Source organism: Hippocampus comes, unplaced genomic scaffold, assembly GCF_001891065.2.
Source record: "Hippocampus comes isolate QL1 unplaced genomic scaffold, H_comes_QL1_v1.1 scaffold80, whole genome shotgun sequence".
NCBI lineage: Eukaryota > Metazoa > Chordata > Actinopteri > Syngnathiformes > Syngnathidae > Hippocampus > Hippocampus comes.
In genome coordinates, this window is record NW_017806164.1 from 1,800,437 (window position 1) to 1,819,753 (window position 19,317).

At 41.7% G+C, this 19,317-nt stretch overlaps 1 protein-coding gene across 1 annotated transcript in view; it reads right to left on the reverse strand.

Annotated features, from left to right (window-relative positions):
* Window positions 1–11,773: 11,773 nt before the first annotated feature.
* The window catches only part of ppm1g (protein phosphatase, Mg2+/Mn2+ dependent, 1G), a 9,212-nt gene continuing 1,668 nt past the window's right edge, over window positions 11,774–19,317 (reverse strand). The window contains exons 3-14 of the mRNA XM_019895904.1: window positions 18,033–18,102; window positions 17,795–17,880; window positions 17,572–17,701; window positions 17,340–17,451; window positions 16,258–16,460; window positions 15,973–16,166; window positions 15,768–15,896; window positions 14,743–14,845; window positions 14,450–14,581; window positions 13,985–14,114; window positions 13,777–13,873; window positions 11,774–13,053 (exon numbers count right to left, since the gene is read on the reverse strand). Coding sequence (XP_019751463.1) covers window positions 12,820–13,053; window positions 13,777–13,873; window positions 13,985–14,114; window positions 14,450–14,581; window positions 14,743–14,845; window positions 15,768–15,896; window positions 15,973–16,166; window positions 16,258–16,460; window positions 17,340–17,451; window positions 17,572–17,701; window positions 17,795–17,880; window positions 18,033–18,102 — 1,620 coding nt within the window. The 3' untranslated portion in view covers window positions 11,774–12,819. The remainder of the gene's footprint in view (window positions 13,054–13,776; window positions 13,874–13,984; window positions 14,115–14,449; window positions 14,582–14,742; window positions 14,846–15,767; window positions 15,897–15,972; window positions 16,167–16,257; window positions 16,461–17,339; window positions 17,452–17,571; window positions 17,702–17,794; window positions 17,881–18,032; window positions 18,103–19,317) is intronic.

Genomic DNA, 19,317 nt, shown 5'->3' on the forward strand with positions numbered 1-19,317 from the left:
CGTGCACATAGCCACGCACGCCACGATGAGCAACAGTCGGAACGGGCCGAAAATGAACGCAAGCTAAAGATACAAACAAACAATTTTTTCCCCACCCATTTCCTCCTCCCACCCCTTGCGGTCGACTTGGAACCAGTCCGCTGGCTCCCGGTCAATTGCGATCGACGTATTGGGCACCCCTCCCTTAAAAACAGAGGTAATTCGCTGACTATCTTAGCGCTTAGCGCCGTTGTGATTCAGTCATCTGATTGGTTGCCCTCTGTGTCAATCAAGTAACGGTATTGATGATAGGGTGACGTAGTACATTCTGTGTATTTAGCGCCCTTGTTTGAATGGCATTGCCGCCGCCGAGGCGTTTTCGACACTTATCGTGTGAAAGCCCGGGAGGCGCATTGAACCGGCCAAAGAGCCGCACGTGGCTGTCGAGCCGCGGATTGGCCACCCCTGCTCTAAACCGTCTTTCTCTTATCACTGTTGCAATTGCAGTAGGTTCCCATGAAACTCTCCCCTCCAGCCTCCGCAGACCATCACCTCACCCCTCATCCATTGAGAGCTGCTTGTGTATGTGCATCTGGCTTTTATGTGTGATCTCATCCATGTTTGCATGTGTGCTCAAAGTTCACACAGCGAGCCATGTGACATTTACACAGTGGGGAAACGGTGTAAGGCGTACACTTGCACCATCCCTCCCCCTACCTCCTCTGTCTCGTCTCCCGACACATCTCCTCCCTGCGGACGACTAACAACAGCTGACCACTGTGTTTACATAAGCACATTAGTGAGGCACATAGCCTGTAGACATGACTGCCAGGGTCAAAATCCACTTCATTTTGCTGACCACAACCTCGCACATATGCATAAACACAATTTAGCAAACGTTTCTCCTCAGTGTTATTTTTCCTACCAAAGAGTATATGCAATGAACTCCTTTTTATCACAAGGGATACGTTCCAGACGCAGCTAGTGAAAAGGTGCGATATTGAGAGACTACCTGATTTTTTTTAAATATAGTTTTTCCTCACACACGCGCTAAAGTTCAACACACTTTTCAAATTATTATTTAATGACTGTACTCACTCTCTAGCTCAGACGGCTAAGAATCACAGTGTGTTTGTTTCAAGCTGTTTATGTGTCACACTCAGCTTTGTGCACGAGCGGTGATTCAGTCACCTGATTGGTTGCCCTCTGTCTCAATCAAGTAACGGGATTGATGATAGGCTGACGTAGACGGCTAAGAATCACAGTGTGTTTGTTTCAAGCTGTTTATGTGTCACACTCAGCTGCATATTATTGGAAAACCGTCAAGAAAAAAAGCTTAACTCTTAAAAAAAAAAGTCTGTTTGAACACCAAAATGTTCAACACATTGAACCAGCCAAAGAGCCGCAAGCGGCACGCGAGCCGCGGGTTGGTCACCCCTGCTCTAAACCGTCTTTCTCTTATCACTGTTGCAATTGCAGTAGGTTCCCATGAAACTCTCCCCTCCAGCCTCCGCAGACCATCACCTCACCCCTCATCCATTGAGAGCTGCTTGTGTATGTGCATCTGGCTTTTATGTGTGATCTCATCCATGTTTGCATGTGTGCTCAAAGTTCACACAGCGAGCCATGTGACATTTACACAGTGGGGAAACGGTGTAAGGCGTACACTTGCACCATCCCTCCCCCTACCTCCTCTGTCTCGTCTCCCGACACATCTCCTCTCTGCGGACGACTAACAACAGCTGACCACTGTGTTTACATAAGCACATTAGTGAGGCACATGGCGCTGTAGACATGACTGCCAGGGTCAAAATCCACTTCATTTTGCTGACCACAACCTCGCACATATGCATAAACACAATTTAGCAAACGTTTCTCCTCAGTGTTATTTTTCCTACCAAAGAGTATATGCAATGAACTCCTTTTTATCACAAGGGATACGTTCCAGACGCAGCTAGTGAAAAGGTGCGATATTGAGAGACTACCTGATTTTTTTTAAATATAGTTTTTCCTCACACACGCGCTAAAGTTCAACACACTTTTCAAATTATTATTTAATGACTGTACTCACTCTCTAGCTCTGACAGCTAAGAATCACAGTGAGTTTGTTTCAAGCTGTTTGTGTCACACCTAGGTGCATTTTATTGGAAAACCGTCAAGAAACAAAGCTTAACTCTTAAAAAAAAAGTCTGTTTGAACACCAAAATGTTCAACTAACCCTTATAATTTCACTTTGTGAAACTGTGCTAGCTTAATGCTAACACATAATGCCCAACATCACAGGCAGGCTAATTATACATCTTCAAACAATTGCTACTTTACACACACGGAGCAGTAAGACATACAAACATAGCATCGAACGATACGCAGAGGCATATATTATCTCTGCCCTGTGGGAAGAACAAATATTGAAATGGCAAAACATGCTACTGTATTACAGGGAGAGGGTGTCCGCTTCCTCTTGCTTTTGTCTTTTGCCTGACATGTTATGGCACGTGATCTTTACAAATGTTATCTCAGTTGACCCTCATGTGAGCACCACCCCGCCCCATCCCAAAAAGATGAAAGTTACCATGAACATGATCTATATATGATGCTTTGACCAACATGGCAGCTTGGAAAACACTTTCGGAACAACTGAGCATTTCCAGCAACGAGAAGAGAATAGCGGTAGGGCGTTTGTCTCGGTTCTTTAGTGTGTCTGATTGAATGAGCCTCTTTTCATGTATGAATAGAGGAGAAGATGATAACTTTCAGTAAAGACGCCTTCAGCGAGTGGACCCAGCTGTGGCTGGGAAAAAAAAGTAACTGAGATCGTAAATTACATCACTCAGATGCTCAAATGAAACATGTTTCTGTCTGTGTGCTTGTTTTGTTCATACTTTTCCTCATGAGAAAAAAAAGATTTCATTGAACATCGTAATTTGCGATGAAATGGTGGTTCCTCGGCATAAATCAACCAGATGTATTTCCAAACGTTTAATGACATCACCTCATCGAGACAGCGGATTAACAAATTCTACACACCCCTGATAGGCTTTTGAAATGAAAGAAAATGTGATAAGCGGCTCGGATAATGGATTGAGGGACCAAGATAAATCATTTACGTGACCTATAATTTGTACAACTCTAGATTTTTAAAAAAAAATCTTGTTGAACAGGCAAATTAAAAATCGACAACCGATCACATTCAAAACTCGTGTTAAATGGGAGACGGCACACCTGTAGTTCAAAGTGCCTCTGATAAGCCCTAAATAAAGATCAGATTTTCTCAAAGGCTTCTCCTGACATTTCTTTCATTTTCTAGCAGAAGCCTGAAGGTTTTGTGAGAACACCGACAGTTATTTCAAGCCGTTCATAAAGCCTACCACCTTGTCTAAGACCAGCGTTCCCCCCCACCCACCCGAAAAAAAACAGCCCCAAGCATGTTGCTGCCACCAGCATGCTTCGCTGTAGGTATGATGTTCTGACGAGTGCAGTGTTGTGTTTGCGCCAAATAGATTTTTCTAAAAAGTTCATCCCTGGCTTCATCACGTCATAGCCAAATCTTCCGAACACGTGGGAAAATGTGTTGTGGCATGTTTTGGGAATGTGGGAGAAAGCCGCAGAATCTGGGAGAAAACCCATGCAAGCACGGGAAGAACATGGAAAATGACGAAGGCCGAAGCAGAGATTCAAATCCAGAACTATGAGTCTGTTGTGGTAAGCACCAGCCCAGCGTGTCACCCTAAAACTGCCTAATATAGATTGTTCGAGGGACTATCATTTGCATATTCCGTACTAATCTTCTGTAATCATAAATTAGGAATTCCATCTTTTTTTTTTTTTTTTTTTTTTTTACACAGTACATTGCAGTGACTGATTTGTTGAGACATGCATGACTGCTATCTAAAATCTATCATTCACGTTACCAAACTGCAGTCCGTATGAACCGAGAGCTGTGTGCTCCATCTCGACGTCAGACCTGTTGGTAGCATCAGTGCGGCCGCCCGTTTTCAATCAGGTCACAAGACAACACCCCCTACCCACCCACCCCCCTCGCCCAATCACAAGATCTTTTCCCAACAATCAATTACCAAAGCGTGTTTCTATTCATGACCGCAGACAACCAAATGTAATACTTGTATTTTTTTTCAGTGTGACAAAACTCTCAAATTCAAGACAACACTGGATTATGTGTGCCACGGTTCCATGTGACTGTGAAACAGCTGCTCTTTCACTCGTACAATGCACATGTTGGTCACATTTTGCTTAGGAACCAAACACTCTTATTCATGTTCCCCGGTGTGGAAGCTTCCATGGTGACAGTGGAGATTTTGTTTGCCGATTGTAATGCTCACAATGGGTCATTATAAAAAGCAATCAGCAATGTAATTAATAGTTGACCGGTTATATTTCTGAAGATTATTCTGCAGAAAGTAGTCAGTGCACATTGAAAACAGGAACCAGGACACCCACTACAATCACACTTAAGTTGGTTTTGATTTGTTTTACCAGCAAGTTTGTTCGTTTTTATCCATTTTAATTTTTTTGGACATGCTTTGTTTTTAGTTGAGTTTTTCTTTTTTAATATATGGAGTATGTGTCCAATGCAAAATAAATAAAAAATATATCATGGAATCAAACAAAGTCAACAACAATTCTCAAACGACTGTTTGACCTTCCTTCTGTACGGACGTGCAGCAATTTCAAAATAAACACATGTAAAATGGCCCCTAAAATCTTATATATGGTACTACTTTACAAAGATGAAATATAAGAATATTTTTGTCATAATCCTAATTACTTGTAGCTCAAGGGTGTCAAACTCATTTTTGTCGCAGGCCACTTTGGAGTTACGTCTTTCCTCGGAGGCCCGTTATGACACAAAAATGTTTGACCGTCTCATCGCATAATTACTTGGACACAACAAATTAATGGATTTCTAATTTTGAAATCAGTCAAGTCAACTATAATATTTGGTTAGCTATTGTTCAAGTGAGTGTAAACAGGATACAACAAATTATTTATATAATCTCATTGTTATTTATTACACATGAGAATTTGACATTTCGGTACAGATTTTAGCAAGGTCATGCGAGTTGACACACATGATTGTCTTTCGGATGGCCACATAAAATGACGTGGCGGGCCGGATCTGGACCCCCAGGCCATGAGTTTGACACCTGTGTTTTAGTTAGTTATATAAACGTAAGATGTTGTTCCAGTCAGTTTTCATTTTATTAAATGCATTTTCGGTTTAGTTCTATTTGGTGAAAAAAAAATTATCTGTTAATTGTCGTTATTTTGTGAGCTTTTCTTCACTACAATAACCTTGGTGTTGAGCCAATGGGGAGAGCATCATGCTATTAATCCAGCACTCATTTGATAGTGAAAAAGTTACCTCTGAAGACCGCAAAATGAAAATAAAATTCCTGTGAGATAAGATTCTGGACCTTTACCTTAATCTCAGAATTGTGATGAATGACAAAAGTGACAGTAGATGGCGAGGAGTAGGTGAGAGAAACAGAGGAGACCGTAGACAGCAAGAAAGACGGAAGAGAAGATGATGTCATGAGTGGAATTACTGAGCAGGCCGTGCTGTTTGCCTCTGGCATCAGATACACGAGCGAGGGACCCGGTGACCTGCGTTCACTGTTTGTTGTCATCGGAGGGGAACTTAAGCCACTCTTTTGCCTCGAACCTGTTTGCCCCTGGTAACTCTGCCAACAGCATAAAGCCCTCAACAAGTTACAGTGGCTACAAAAAGTCTACACACCCTTGTTCAAATGCCAGGTTTTTGCGATGTAAAAAGACCAAGGAAAATAATTCATGTTTGTCATGTGACCTTTGCAGGGTGTATCCCGCCTCTCGCTCACTATCAGATAGGATCAGCTCCAGTTCAGCTTCGACCCTCATAAGCACAAGCGGTCAAGGATGAATGGATGAATAAAGGAAAAACAACTTTTTTTTTCCATCACAGCAAAATCTGTTGCCTCATTTACCACAAATGCAAAATTGCAACTGGTGCAGCAATATATTTTACTTGAAAGGCAAGTTCTCTTATCAGCTCGTGCTGGAGTGAGTAAGAGAAGTCTGAATGAACCCATGTTGTCAGCAAAGGAATACTTTTTTTCCCCCCCAAAAGGCTCCAAATCTACTCCGTGACTAAGTAAAGAAATGAGATAAAGAGGCAGAAAAGGCCGTGACAGCATCATGTGTAAATGATTACAAGTGTAAAGGGAGAGAAAATGTTTTGCATCAAATGTTCTTGTCTTGCGGTGGAACGTATTCCCTCATGTGACATAATAAACTTTTTTTTGGGAGGGGGGGGCAGTTTTAAAGCAGTACATTTTTTTTGTTTGTTTGAACATTTAATAGTTTTTGTGTATGGTCCTTTGTTTGTCTCCCACACTGAAACATTTTGCTTATGGTTCATAATGTACAAGATTAAACATTTTTTTAAAAATGGGTGATGACAAGTCACTTATTCTAATGTGATTTACTGTGACAAAGAAGGCATGAGAACGAGACAGTGAAAAAAAAGTGAAGGGATCTAATCTTATAGCAGTACATCAAACAACCGCTTGTTATGTCTGACTGAAAGTAAGGCGAGTGTGTGTTTGTATTTGTACTTGCACACACAACTTTGCCCTCCTTCCGCTAAGTCAAGAACTTCAATGCAAAGCAAGAGGAAAAGACCTAGACAGCACACTAGAGCACCTGCAGTACTTGTTGACAAGGGTAACCTCCTGCTGTTGTACATTTTATGAATTTTACACATGTAAAGTCATCTGCTTGTGGTACATCTAACTGAATGTTGCCAATAACAGTTTAGTATTCAGGTCTCTAATTTGGGGTGGACTGAAATGAAAAAATGGTGTAAATGTTATGGAATACAGTAAATATTATAATAGACTAGACTAGACAATACTAGACTGGACTAGGATAGACGATAGGCCAAATGTAGGGAAAGCACACAAAAAATGTACCGTATTTTGCGCACTATAAGGCGCACCTAAAAGCATTCAATTTTCTCAAAAGCCGACAGTGCGCCTTATAATCCGATGCGCCTCATATATATTGTCACAGTCTCTTTATATTCCCCATTGAGTAGTTTCCCTGTTAGTGTTCCCATGCCATCCAGTGGTGATTATTAGCAGGAACCAATTGTAACGTAAAAGGGTTCTGCCCGACACTAATTGACATATGCGTTCACCAACACACACTCCAACAGACAACTACTTTGTGAGCCCTGCGCAGCCATTATGAAACGAAGATCATTCCAAAAGCAGAGTAAACTACTGACTAAACGAAGGAAGAAGGAGACAAGCAAGACCTCTAAGCATATTGAGCCCCTTGTGGATGTGAACTCATGAGGTTTGTGTGCCTTTTTGTTGAATCACTTGTTTTCATAACTTTTGTCTTTCATTTATTGTTTTGTAATGCTATTTTTATTTATGCCAAGGAATAAACTCTGGTTTTTATGGAATTCGTGTCTGCTTCATGCTACATCCTGAGGGAGCGACATATGGATCAATATTATTTTTGACGATCTGTGAAGTGCTTTGTTACAGCTGCAGCGGTTGTGAAGGCTCTATATAAATAAAGATGTATTGTATTGTATTGTATTGTATTGTATTTCCTTTAGCATAGCTCCATCTAGTGCATCCGTAACGCAACCTCAGCCACTATTGTAGCTTCTATTCTATGCGCCTTTTAATCCAGTGCGCCCTCTACATGAAAACTAGGCCATTCATTGAAGGTGCGCCTTATACTCTTTTCAATAAAAGGACATATGTGAAAGTAATAAAGTAACCCTCCAAATAATTACCTTAGTAATCGTAAGAAAGTAATCAAAAACAGAATAATTGGTGTCAAATAGACAAAAGTATCTAATAGAAATGTACAACTTCCAACATTACCCAACAATATCACTTTCACTCCAACAATGATGAATCAAATCTTCATAAATTAAACCTAATTCATTCTAATTCAGCAACAACAAATTGTCTTAAATTATAGTCAATGTTTTCTTTCCATTTTTTTTTCTTTTACACCAGTGTTGTTGCCTCACCATATAGTAAACAATTGTGTTGTTCCCGACAATGGGTTTATTTACACTTACTGAGAGGACAAAATATGTGGGCTCTCTTTACAAGTTGCTCGTCCGTACATAAGAATGAGAGGAAGTGACACAATGAGAACAGACAAAAGCATCACTCAGGATGGAGAACACCAGAGGACACAAATGTATTGAAAATGGGAGGAAGAAGAGAGGAAGTGGAGAGGAAAAAAGGAAGAGGTCATTTTCCTGTTTTACATCAGCGAATAAGACACACACACACACACACACACACACACACACACACACACACACACACACACGCACACAAATTCACACGTACACACTTTTCCAGGGGATGTGTCTGGAGCTGACATGTGGCGACATCCTGCCATCAACAGCTGACATTGGCATGTTCGTACATGTGTGTGTGTGTGTGTGTGTATATACACATTTAGGCATGTACTGTTTGGCTATTTAAAGAAGGTAAAGTTGACACGTATGACGCATTGTATGCTAAGGCCCGAGAGTGGTGAATCGGTGCTTTTTTTCTGTAGCACGTTTCATTGTACAAGAGCAAGGCAAATCGCAGGTAACAGGGAAGATTGAAAACAAACACAAAACAACCAATAAACTCAAGTTTCATCACTCCACATGTTTCATTGTGAGTGTTCATTGGCTGGCTTTTTCGTTTCTTTACTTCAATCATTTACTCATTGTTTCCTGTGTGGAGTCTGTCTCTATATGTGCCTTGTGATTGACAGCCTTTCGCTCATCTAGGATGTGCTCCAGCTCCACATCAGCGTGAACTGGATTGGGTTGAATGGTTATGTATTTGTACCAGGGAAGTATATAATAAGTCATAAACCCGTTAATTGATTATTTGTCAACTAGTTCAGCAACCTGTGAGTAACATTTTACTGCTCAGTTCATGAGTTTAGAATACTGACCTCATTTACTAACGAGCGTGTAGAAATGTCTTACTCCGCACAACTTCATTGTATACGCCATACCATACCAGGTAATACCACTGTGCGTATGTTCGTGAATCAGAATTCATTCTCATTTATACAAACCATGCCCGATTTCCTGACGAAAAGTCATCTGTTTGATGCATCAAAAGTTTAGCGAGAAGTTTTGGTTACGAGAGACGGCCGCAAAAAAATTAAAGACATTTCACAATGCTGAAAATTAACGATATTGTGTCAGCGGGTGAAAGAAAATAACACTCTTTAAAGACAAACAATTTGACATTTTGGTCCAGATTTCAGCAAGAATCATGATAGTTGACACACATGATTTGCTCCCGCGGGCCACATAAAATGATGTGGGGGGGCCGGATCTGGCCCCCGGGCCTTTACTTTGACACATGTACTTTAAGCATTTCCACTGGAGCCTTCATTTCATATTAAGGTCATTTTGTCAACTAACTGACAAATTCACGGTTTCATTTATCACTGTTGCAGTCTTGAAATGAATGACGTTTCAATACGTTGCGCATTTTGGTTAAGAGATGTTTGTTAGCTCAGCGAAAGACTAGTCTAAATAGTCCTTAGATGTGAACATGAGTGTGAATGTTTTTTGTTTGCCTATCTGTGAAAGTTAGGTGACAGTTAGCTGCTAACATCTCCATGGCATTACACCCCACCTCTCGCCCAAAGTCCGCTCGACCACAAACTCACCCGCAATGACCCCAGCGGTATCAAAAATGATGCATGATAAATCGATGGTTAGCCTTCCACATATAGTCACAGAAGGAATTTTAGGCAAATACTCGTCCTGTGTCACTCAGAAGCTTGACAGGCAATATTAATGTCGCTTTTAACAATCCACTTTAAAAATGTGCATCACGTGTGCTGCATGGACTGCAGTACTGTATATCAAAGCAGGAATGCAGATCAGTGTGGTTTTGAAAAACACACAGTATGGTTAGTCATCTATTTTCATTCGCAGTTGGTATTTTGACTGCAGATCTTCGACTGCTGGAATGCGTGTGTGTGTGTGTGTGTGTGTGTGTGTGTGTGTGTGTGTGTGTGTGCTGGGGTGTGTGCAATGTGAGAGCAACAAGGCCTACAGAGTTTGACGAACGAGAGCCGGTGACCAAAAAAGACTTGGAATCTTGATGAATGTTCCCACTGTCTAACTACAACCTGCTATTGTGGTCTATAGCATGCTATATTGGACTGTACCCCACACACACACACACACACACACACACACACACACACACACACACACACACACACACACACACACACACACACACACACACACGCGCGCGCGCACAGCTGGACAAGGTGGCAATTGACTATCCAAGTAGCCATTCGTAGAAGCATTTTTGTAGGTTTTTTTGCACTAAAAATTGGAGCGACTGCTTGATAGCATATTCAGTATTTCACTGCCTAGTACATCTTCAACATTTTTTACGGTTTTCAAGATACTTTTGGACCGCTTCAAGAGTTTAAATTTACTCTGGACTGTGTGTATGATGGCGGCACGGTGTGATAGTGGGTAGCACATCCAGGCCTTCTTGTGTGGAGTTTGCATGTTCTTCTTATATTCGTGTGGTTTTTATGCAGGCCCTCAGTCTTCCTCCCACATTCCAAAAACATGCTTGTTAGGTTTATTGAAGACTCTAAATTGTCCATAGTTTGCACTCACACTACCTCTCAAGGCCTTTCCCACAGTTTGGGGCTCCCTCCGATCAATAAACAAAGCTGGCTCGATGGATCCTCCACGAAAACTTGTAATCTACACTGTGAGGACAAAAAAACATCCTGCCTGTTTAAGTCAAGTGGAAGTGTGCTTGCGTTTGTGTGTGTGTCCATGCTGACGCTTTTAGAATCCAAGGACAGTATGTTTCCTCTCACTCTTTCTATTGTTCCTGCAGCAACAATGATCCTTCCAAAGGGGAGCAGCAGCCTATAGGAAGACTGCGACAAGCATCCTGAACACTTGGCAACTTATAGTAAGATGGAAAGAAGGGACAGGCTAACTTTTGTATTTAAAGGCCACATATTAGTTTCAAAGAGAGAGAGAGAGAGAGAGAGAGAGAGAGAGAGAGAGAGAGAGAGCATGCATAGATAATGAAATATATTGAGAGCATGCATTCTGCACATACGCACGTATTTTGTCTATATTTAAACGGGCATTTTTGTCATATCTGGTCAGGAAATGTGTGGTCCTTAGGTGGCCCCCTCAGTAGCACTGATGAAAAACTGTGGCCCCCTCCGGCATTTAAGTTTCCCATGCCTGATGTAAATGGCTGGTGAGGCAAATTCAAGAATATCTGGCCCACAGGGCATGAGTTGCCATAGCAGATGTAAAGTTATACTCCATGAACCCCCTCGCGGTTTCAGCATCATTTCCTATGCAGTCACTGTGTCGCTAATCAATGAAAAGTACAGTACTTGTATTACCTGAAACATAAGCAAAGGTTGTTTTTTTTTTTTAATGTATTAAAATTGTCGGTGCCTTGTGAAAAGAATGCATTGCATGTCCAAAACTGTTTTTTTCCTTCTTGTGTTTTTATTTACTTCAGTCTGTGGGACTACAATTATTATGTTGCGGTTGGGCCCCGTTAAGCAATCCCTCCCTCCTCAATTCTTTGGGAGGTAATTCACCCTCCTGTCACTCAAACATCGTTGCTGCCCTCTGGTGGGCTTTTGCATCACTTCGAATTACTGTATCCGGAAAGAAGGTAAGACATAACCATGTGAGACAAAGACATATGTGAGTTGCGAAACACACTTTTGCTTTTGTAAAAAAAAATTTATTGAATGTACTTACATACTGGTGTCAAAAGAGAATTCACCAAAAATGTTACACAGACATACAATTACAAAGAAAAAGTGATTTTAATCTTCACGTACAAGGACTGGAAGTGGGGGGGACTATGTACAGGAGGGAAAATTAAGAATGTGAGACCCCAACTTACAATCATAAGGAGTTGAAAGCTTGAAAGTCTTGAATTCAAATTGTACCACTCAAAAACAAACTTGGTGCTTCACCTCCACAGATCGCAACGATCTTATAAAGAGATAGCACTATTTAGGTACAAATTGCCTTTGCTTAATATAAATCCTAATCTAAAAAAAATTATATTGAAAATGGTGATATAATGGATGTCTCTGGATGGACTTCTAAGGGTGTTTGGGGGATAAAAAATACTTTCTCGCTTCCAGAAATTCATTTAAACATTGACGACATGGAGGAATGAAGAAAAAAAAGGGGGGGGGGATCCAATGCAACACTAAACTCAAAACACGCTCTTGGTCTGTCCCATCACTGCTTGACAGCAAACATGGCCTCTGTGCTCTGCCTGCAGACAATCTAAAGATGGACAAATAGATGCAAATCACAACTTTTATGGCACTTGGCAGAGGCGCCGACTGCTTCAGAACACCCCAGGAGTATCGTGCAGGTGTTGGGCAAAATGAAAGCTGGGGACAGAAATGCAAAGTAAGCTCAAACTCCCATGAAAATTAAAGTGTGCGAAAGCCAGGTAGAGAAAATTCGGGGCGGTTCGGAAAAAAGTCGGGAATGAACCAAAGCGTGGTCCAAATGTAGGTTAAGGAAAAGATGAATTGCTCTAGTTGCCACTGAATAGCAAGGGCTGGAGGGAGGGAGGGGGCTCATCGTCATTACCAATGTCAGCGAAGGACAGAAACAACTTGTGAGTTTAAAGAGAGGATCCACCTAAAACAGAAAACTTTGTTTCATGGTGAAGTGAGCATTGTGTGAGGTCAGGACTTCATTTCTGGTGACCAGCTGCTCGCGCCCCCAACAGTTCTTCCTTAGCTTTGGTCACTTTTGGGCTTTTTGCTGTCATTCCCGTTGTTCTCGGACTTGGCTCCCCTCGCCGCCGCCTTCTCCTCTTGCTCCTCCTCCGGGTGCTTCCTCTTCTTCGTGTCATCTGACAGGGTCTGAGCGAGGCACGGGTGCGGTCGGAAGGTGACAATCATGCAGGTCATGTTGTCACATCCTGTCCCGTCTCCAGATGTGTCTGGGGCCAAACAATGGTCCAAAAGCTGCGGAAGGAAACAAATCATAAAGGTAATTTGTCAGGCTGGTGGTGGTGGTGGGGGGGATTATGTCAGTGTAGGGTTAAACCATTTTGAAAAATAATCTAATTGCAATTATTCATCGTCAATATTGCAATTGCAATTTAATACATAATTATTTTTTCAAGAACCCCTTCCCAAATATTGAAACAAGCAATAAATCAATCTGTATTAAAATAAACAATATTACATTTAAGATGTGTGATATATTAGTGGCAATAAACCACCTGAAACAAGCACTTGGCTTTTTGTTTAATTGTTCACTATCTGCCGAAGTTCTGTTTGGTGTGAAGTTTGCTTCCACCGTCTCACATTTGTAACTCCCATTTTATCTGCCGAAGTTCTGTTTGGTGTGAAGTTTGCTTCCACCGTCTCACATTTGTAACTCCCATTTTATCTGCCGAAGTTCTGTTTGGTGTGAAGTTTGCTTCCACCGTCTCACATTTGTAACTCCCATTTTTGCCCGCACCTCAAGTCGCTTGCGTGACACCTCATCTCGAAAAATATATTGACGTTGGGTCACTCGTAAGTGGAGGAACCATTGAAGTCCAGTTCAACACCACCGCACCAACAACAACCACAAAAATAACTTTTTTGTTCCGTGAATAAATCTCTGACAGAGTCGATCAACATTTCTTGAATCGGATTAGGTCGTGTGTAGGTGTGCTTATGTGATGTTTTTTTATTCACCTCCTCCACGATGGACGAAAGCGGTCTGGCGCCGCTGTGGTCCGGCTTGATCCTCTCGCTGATGAAGTCCACCACCTCCTGACTGCTCAACACATTCCTGCACGAACGTTATGAGAAAACGAGGTTCAGCCACAGGCCAAAAGTAACGACGGCAGCAAAGTGAAGCAACTATTTCGCAGAGAGTATTTCAAAGTTAAAAGCTTCCCACCAGATGCCGTCGCAGGCGATGACCATGAAGTCGTGGTCATCGTTGAGGGTCAAAACTTTCACGTCGGGCATGGCCGAGATCATCTGCTCCTCTGGGGGCAGGACCTTGTTCCTCTTGTAGAAATGATCACCTGAGAACACGGAGGACAGCGCCGATCAGCAACATTAGTCTGTGAATATTTTTGGTGAACCTTTTATACATCGTGTCATCATACGCGGAGGTTGGAAAACCCGCGTAAATGAATGTGCGTTGTCCATTTTAAAGAAATGAAATTGAGAGAAGTCACAAACGTAGTTTGAAAAAGTAAAGACAAAGACACCGGGGGGATAATTGTACACACACACACACACACACACACACACACACACACACACACACAAAGTATTTGCACTTTGAATTATTGGTTTCAGATGTGCAGTCGTACCAAACTGAGAGTGGCTCTTGGGTAATAATGTGCATACATACCAATGGCTCTGGAGAGGTTCAGTCCGCCATTGACCCGTCCGTCCACGGTTACTTTGCCTCCAGCCTTTTTAATACGAGACAGCTCCAGCTCATCCTCAGGCTTATGGTCATAAGACATGTCCACCGCTTTCCCTGCGGAAAAGCCAGAAGTTGTGCCACAGCCACAGAACACAAAATTCTGACAAAATCCAGTTGCGAACATCTCAGTTACCAGAAGAGCCACGCGTTCCGGTGTTTAATAAGAGAAAAGCAACTATATGTGGCAGACACGAAGCAAAATATGGGCTCGTTACCTCGCTCGGAGACCACGCAGCGGGAATCTCCAGCGTTGGCCACAATCAGCTGTTTGCCTCGGATCAGAGCCACAACAGCAGTGGTGCCGCTGTCTGAGCCAGGCTGTAATCCAGCGCCCCCAAAAACACAAGAGCCTGGTTACACTTTGAAAGATGCTTACTGAACTACAAGGACATTCAACGCCTCAAACCTTGACATTCACCATGGTACATTTTTCCCCAAAAAAAAGGGGTTACTAAAGCCGGCAGCACATGAACCCGACTGAATTGGACAATCATCAACAAATTATAGTCGGTGACTAACACTCAAGCACATGCTGATGGACCCTTGTCCACAGTGTTCTTACCGGAAAACAACCTTATGAGGTTCTACAAAAAGTATGCTTTTTTTCCCCCAAACCATAAAGAATATTCTCAAGGAAAAAGCGGATCGCTCTCCCTGCTGTATCTGCATCACAATAATAAAAAGATAGGAAATGGGCAATAAATAAAGGAGTCAGCATGTGTGTGTGTGGATACTTTTAACAGGCAGTTTTGCCAATGATCATCCAATTCATTGAAAGCATTCGTGCATTTTGGCGAGAGTCTTTCCACAGGTCACAATGAAATTAAGCCGAGGGGTTGAGCACTCATGAAAGTGAGTGGCAGAACCGGATACGTTGCTCAACGAATTCGGTCACGTGGCTTGAGTGTGCAACGGACCAAAGTGACGGGAGAAGAACACAGCGCTACTTATGTGAAGCATGACTGATGATCACATCCTCTTTTACTTGTTGGTGTTTTAATTGATTGATTTTTTTTCACACTCACAAATAGAATGTAATTGATTGTCTTTCTTTTCCATTGTGTATCATATTTTGCTTCTTTGATTGTTGAGGCTTGGTGGGGTTTATTTTTAAACACAATTTAAGAAAAAACAACCACAATAAAAACGCAATTAGACAGACACAAAAGACAAAAGGTGTCAAACTGTTTCATTAAAAAAAAAAAAAAAAAACACTGAAATCCTTCTTCCAGGTACACACCTCCTCTTTGCCATTCATTCCAGGTAGACTCATTTCCTCCTCATCTTCATCCTCAGAGTCTTCCTCTCCCTCTTCAGTATCCTCTTCTAACTCACTGCTGTCAACCTCCTCCCCTTCTTCACTGCCATCCTGAACCAGCACAAGAACATCAGCATGTTGTTCTACTGTCTTGACCAACCCAGCAATCAGACTCTGTTCGCCTCACCTCTTCTTCACTGCCCTCGTCTTTCTCCTCCTCATCTTCACCCTCCCCTTCAGACTCCTCACTGTCGTCGAAGAATCTGGACTTGGAATCGCCTTCAGTTTTGGAGGACGAAGAACATGAGGGGCCTGCGTCCACCTCAGCTTTAGCGGTCTTGTCATCTCCATTGGAGCCTCCTGAGCCGTCGCAGTCTGCTACTGCGGAGGCGAAACCAGCACAAAATTCTTCCAAGACTGAAACTGCATTCAGGTGAGATTTAAAAGGATGACCAGGATCAAATGATCTTACCTGAGCCGCAGCCTTCATCATTAAGGGTTCTGCGGCATGCCCGCAGCTTGGACCCGCGGTCTGCTCCGTCGTCGTCCTCCATTCCGTTGCTCTCCTCCTCCACCTCTCCATTCACACTCCCTTCCTTCTTTGGTCCTTCCTCACTTTCCCCCTTGTGTCCAGAGGCCTTTGGAGACTGGCCCGATGCTTTCTTCACGGTTGCGCTGGAAACGAGAGTAGAAGGAAATCTTTGCTTTGCCTGTGAGAGCGAGTCATTTTCAACATTTTCGATTGGTCAAAAATGGACAGTCTATGCGACCAAAATGCACAGGTGAAGTCAGTGAATGGGGCAATTGATCATTGACTCCAGATTCTCAAAATATACACTCTCACTCCTTTATTCTGGCCCGTTTCCTTGCTTTGTGGCAATTTGCTTATACTCTGAAACATCCTGCCGTGTTTTTGTGAATAAAAATGACCGGTATGCAGTACAGTAAATTGTTTGTGGAGTCTCAGAACACAATACAGGGTTCACAGTGTTCTCTTTGAAACATATCAGTAGATGTCAGGTGTTGTTTTATAATGCTGAGTAATTTATAGCTTCATACACACACAGTGGAACCTTTAACGGCACTATGATATGTCAGAGTACAGCTCGTGAGCATAGAAAAGCATGTTTGTTTCTCTTTGGCTTTTTTGGAGACAGAAAATTACAGAAGGATAGCTGTGTTTTAATGTGAAACGCAAAAGGTTAGCCTCTCTGGATATTATTAGCGTCATCCACCAAAGGGTGACACTACTTTTTATTGCTATTTTTTAACTTGTTTTTCACAATTTTGACAGTCAAGAACGGTAAAATTGTGTTGTGTCCTAATGCTCTTGTTTACATATCTAAGTTGTTTGAGAGTTTTAGTCTTAGGTCATAAAGTTGTATTTACACTTTTTCCAAGAATGTTAAGATGTCACTAAAAGCAAATCAAGATTTTATGACAGCAACAGAATCACCGTAATGGGGATTAGTGTCATGTATATTTCTTCCTGGTGTGGGAGATTTTTTCAATGTGATAAATTGGATATTCCGAAAACAAAGACATTGAGCTTACCTGCTAGCAATGGCTTGTTTGTTAGCGTTCTTATTCTGTCCGTAGCGCACGAGCAGCTCCTCGATGGTCATCGTGGCCTCCTCATGAAGTAACGCCGCCTCCTCTGTGTCCACTGGACAGAGGACAGAACAAACAGCATAGAGCGAGAGAGCGTGAGAGAGATTGTCATTAGGAGCACTGTACACCAAGAAACAGGGAGCTGAAAACCCCCGTTATTTAAGGAGCCACTCACCGTCATCTTCGTCTGCCACTTTTTGAATGGGGGGCTCCTCGATGGGACGCCCGGCGATCTGCACCAGTTCCTTGATGACATCCTCTGTGGTGATTCTGCAGTCGATGGCCAAGAAGGCATCCTCCAGTGCCTACGAAGAACACACGCAAAAACAAAGTCTACAAGTAATCTCAAGTGAAGAGCCCCCATTCTGAAATATGAACTTCTCAGCCACACGCCCAACCTTCTGTAATTTGCCATCTTTGTAGGTTTTCTGCTCCTTGATGATATCAGGAAGGTACTTTGAGCAATAAAGAGCCACCTCTTCTCCTAAAAGGGAAGAGCAGCTCATAATATCTCAGCAATGGTGAAAGAAGCAGGACAAAAACAACAGTGGAATACTAAGTGAATATGATTTTGATTATTGGTGTTCAATAGCAATGAGTCATTCATAAATGAACAGTGTGTTCAACAACGTTTACCTCCATGACCATCATACACAGAAAACATGGCGGTCTCTTCGTCAAACTCAGGGATACAATTGTGAGCATCCTGTTCCACAAACATACGTACACAAAATTAATATTAATCCAGACTTGAATGCTGTATAGTATTGGATATCAACTACAAGACTTTGCAATTAGTGCCACTGAAGTCACTTTACTGTTATCAAAAACAGACAAACAACGTACCATACATGCAAATAAGCTTAATGTTGCTTAATGTCAGAAAACTGCTATGAATTGTCACCAAAATTCATATGCATGTGTCTACTCATGCCCACTTCAACCTTTTAAAAATCAAAACAGTCACCACAGGACTGTATTCTGAATTTTATGGGCATTAAGCCTTATTTCTCCCCATAGACGTTCACTGTAGAGAAAAAGTGTCACGTTGGTTAAGCAACGTTAGTAAACGATAACCAACTGGCATCAAAATTCATGTGCACATCTCTACCTACGCCCACTTGAATCTCTGAAAATATCTAAATGATTACTCCAAACTTTTGGATTAAGCATTTTCCTCCTTACGATGGATTGAGCGCCTATGGCAGGGGTGTCAAAGTCAAATGGACGGAGGGCCAGATAAAAATTTTTGCTGCAAGCCGAGGGCCGGACTGATCGAATGTTCATTGAAAATTTTAAAAATAACCACATATTGTTTATTGAACCAAATTTAATTGACTGAAAACCTAACAAATACATTCCAATACGGTCAGATAAATAAAGCAACATTTTTTTATGGCTATGTCAGTAAACTTTAATTTTCAACAGGCACAAAAAAAATTCCTTTGTATAAAAATACCCATAACATGAATGAAAGAAGCTGATATTATTCAAGGCACTGTCACTAGTCCATATTTTCTCTTTTAGCAAAAGTAGGCTAAATTTACTTAAAAGAAAAACAAATAATAGTGCAGTAATTTTCGATCATTTACTCGAATAAAATATTTTTAAAACATAATTGGATTGAAATACAATAAAATAAAGTGCAAAAATGTATAAACCAAAAACAACACTTTCTTCAAGAAGTAACAAGCAGCGAAAGCAAATATTGTACTTTAATTTTTAAACTTGAACTGAGTAAAAACTCTTAGTATGTGATTGCACAGTATATTATAAGTAATATTCACTTCTTTGAGGCTGAGGCTGATACTCGGTGGTGTCTTAACTTTTCTACAAGTTCATCAATATTTGGGGTCAGGCTCTGAGCTGAGCAAATCCTCAAAATTGAGTGAGGGTGTTCAGCAGTAAATCGACTTCTGTG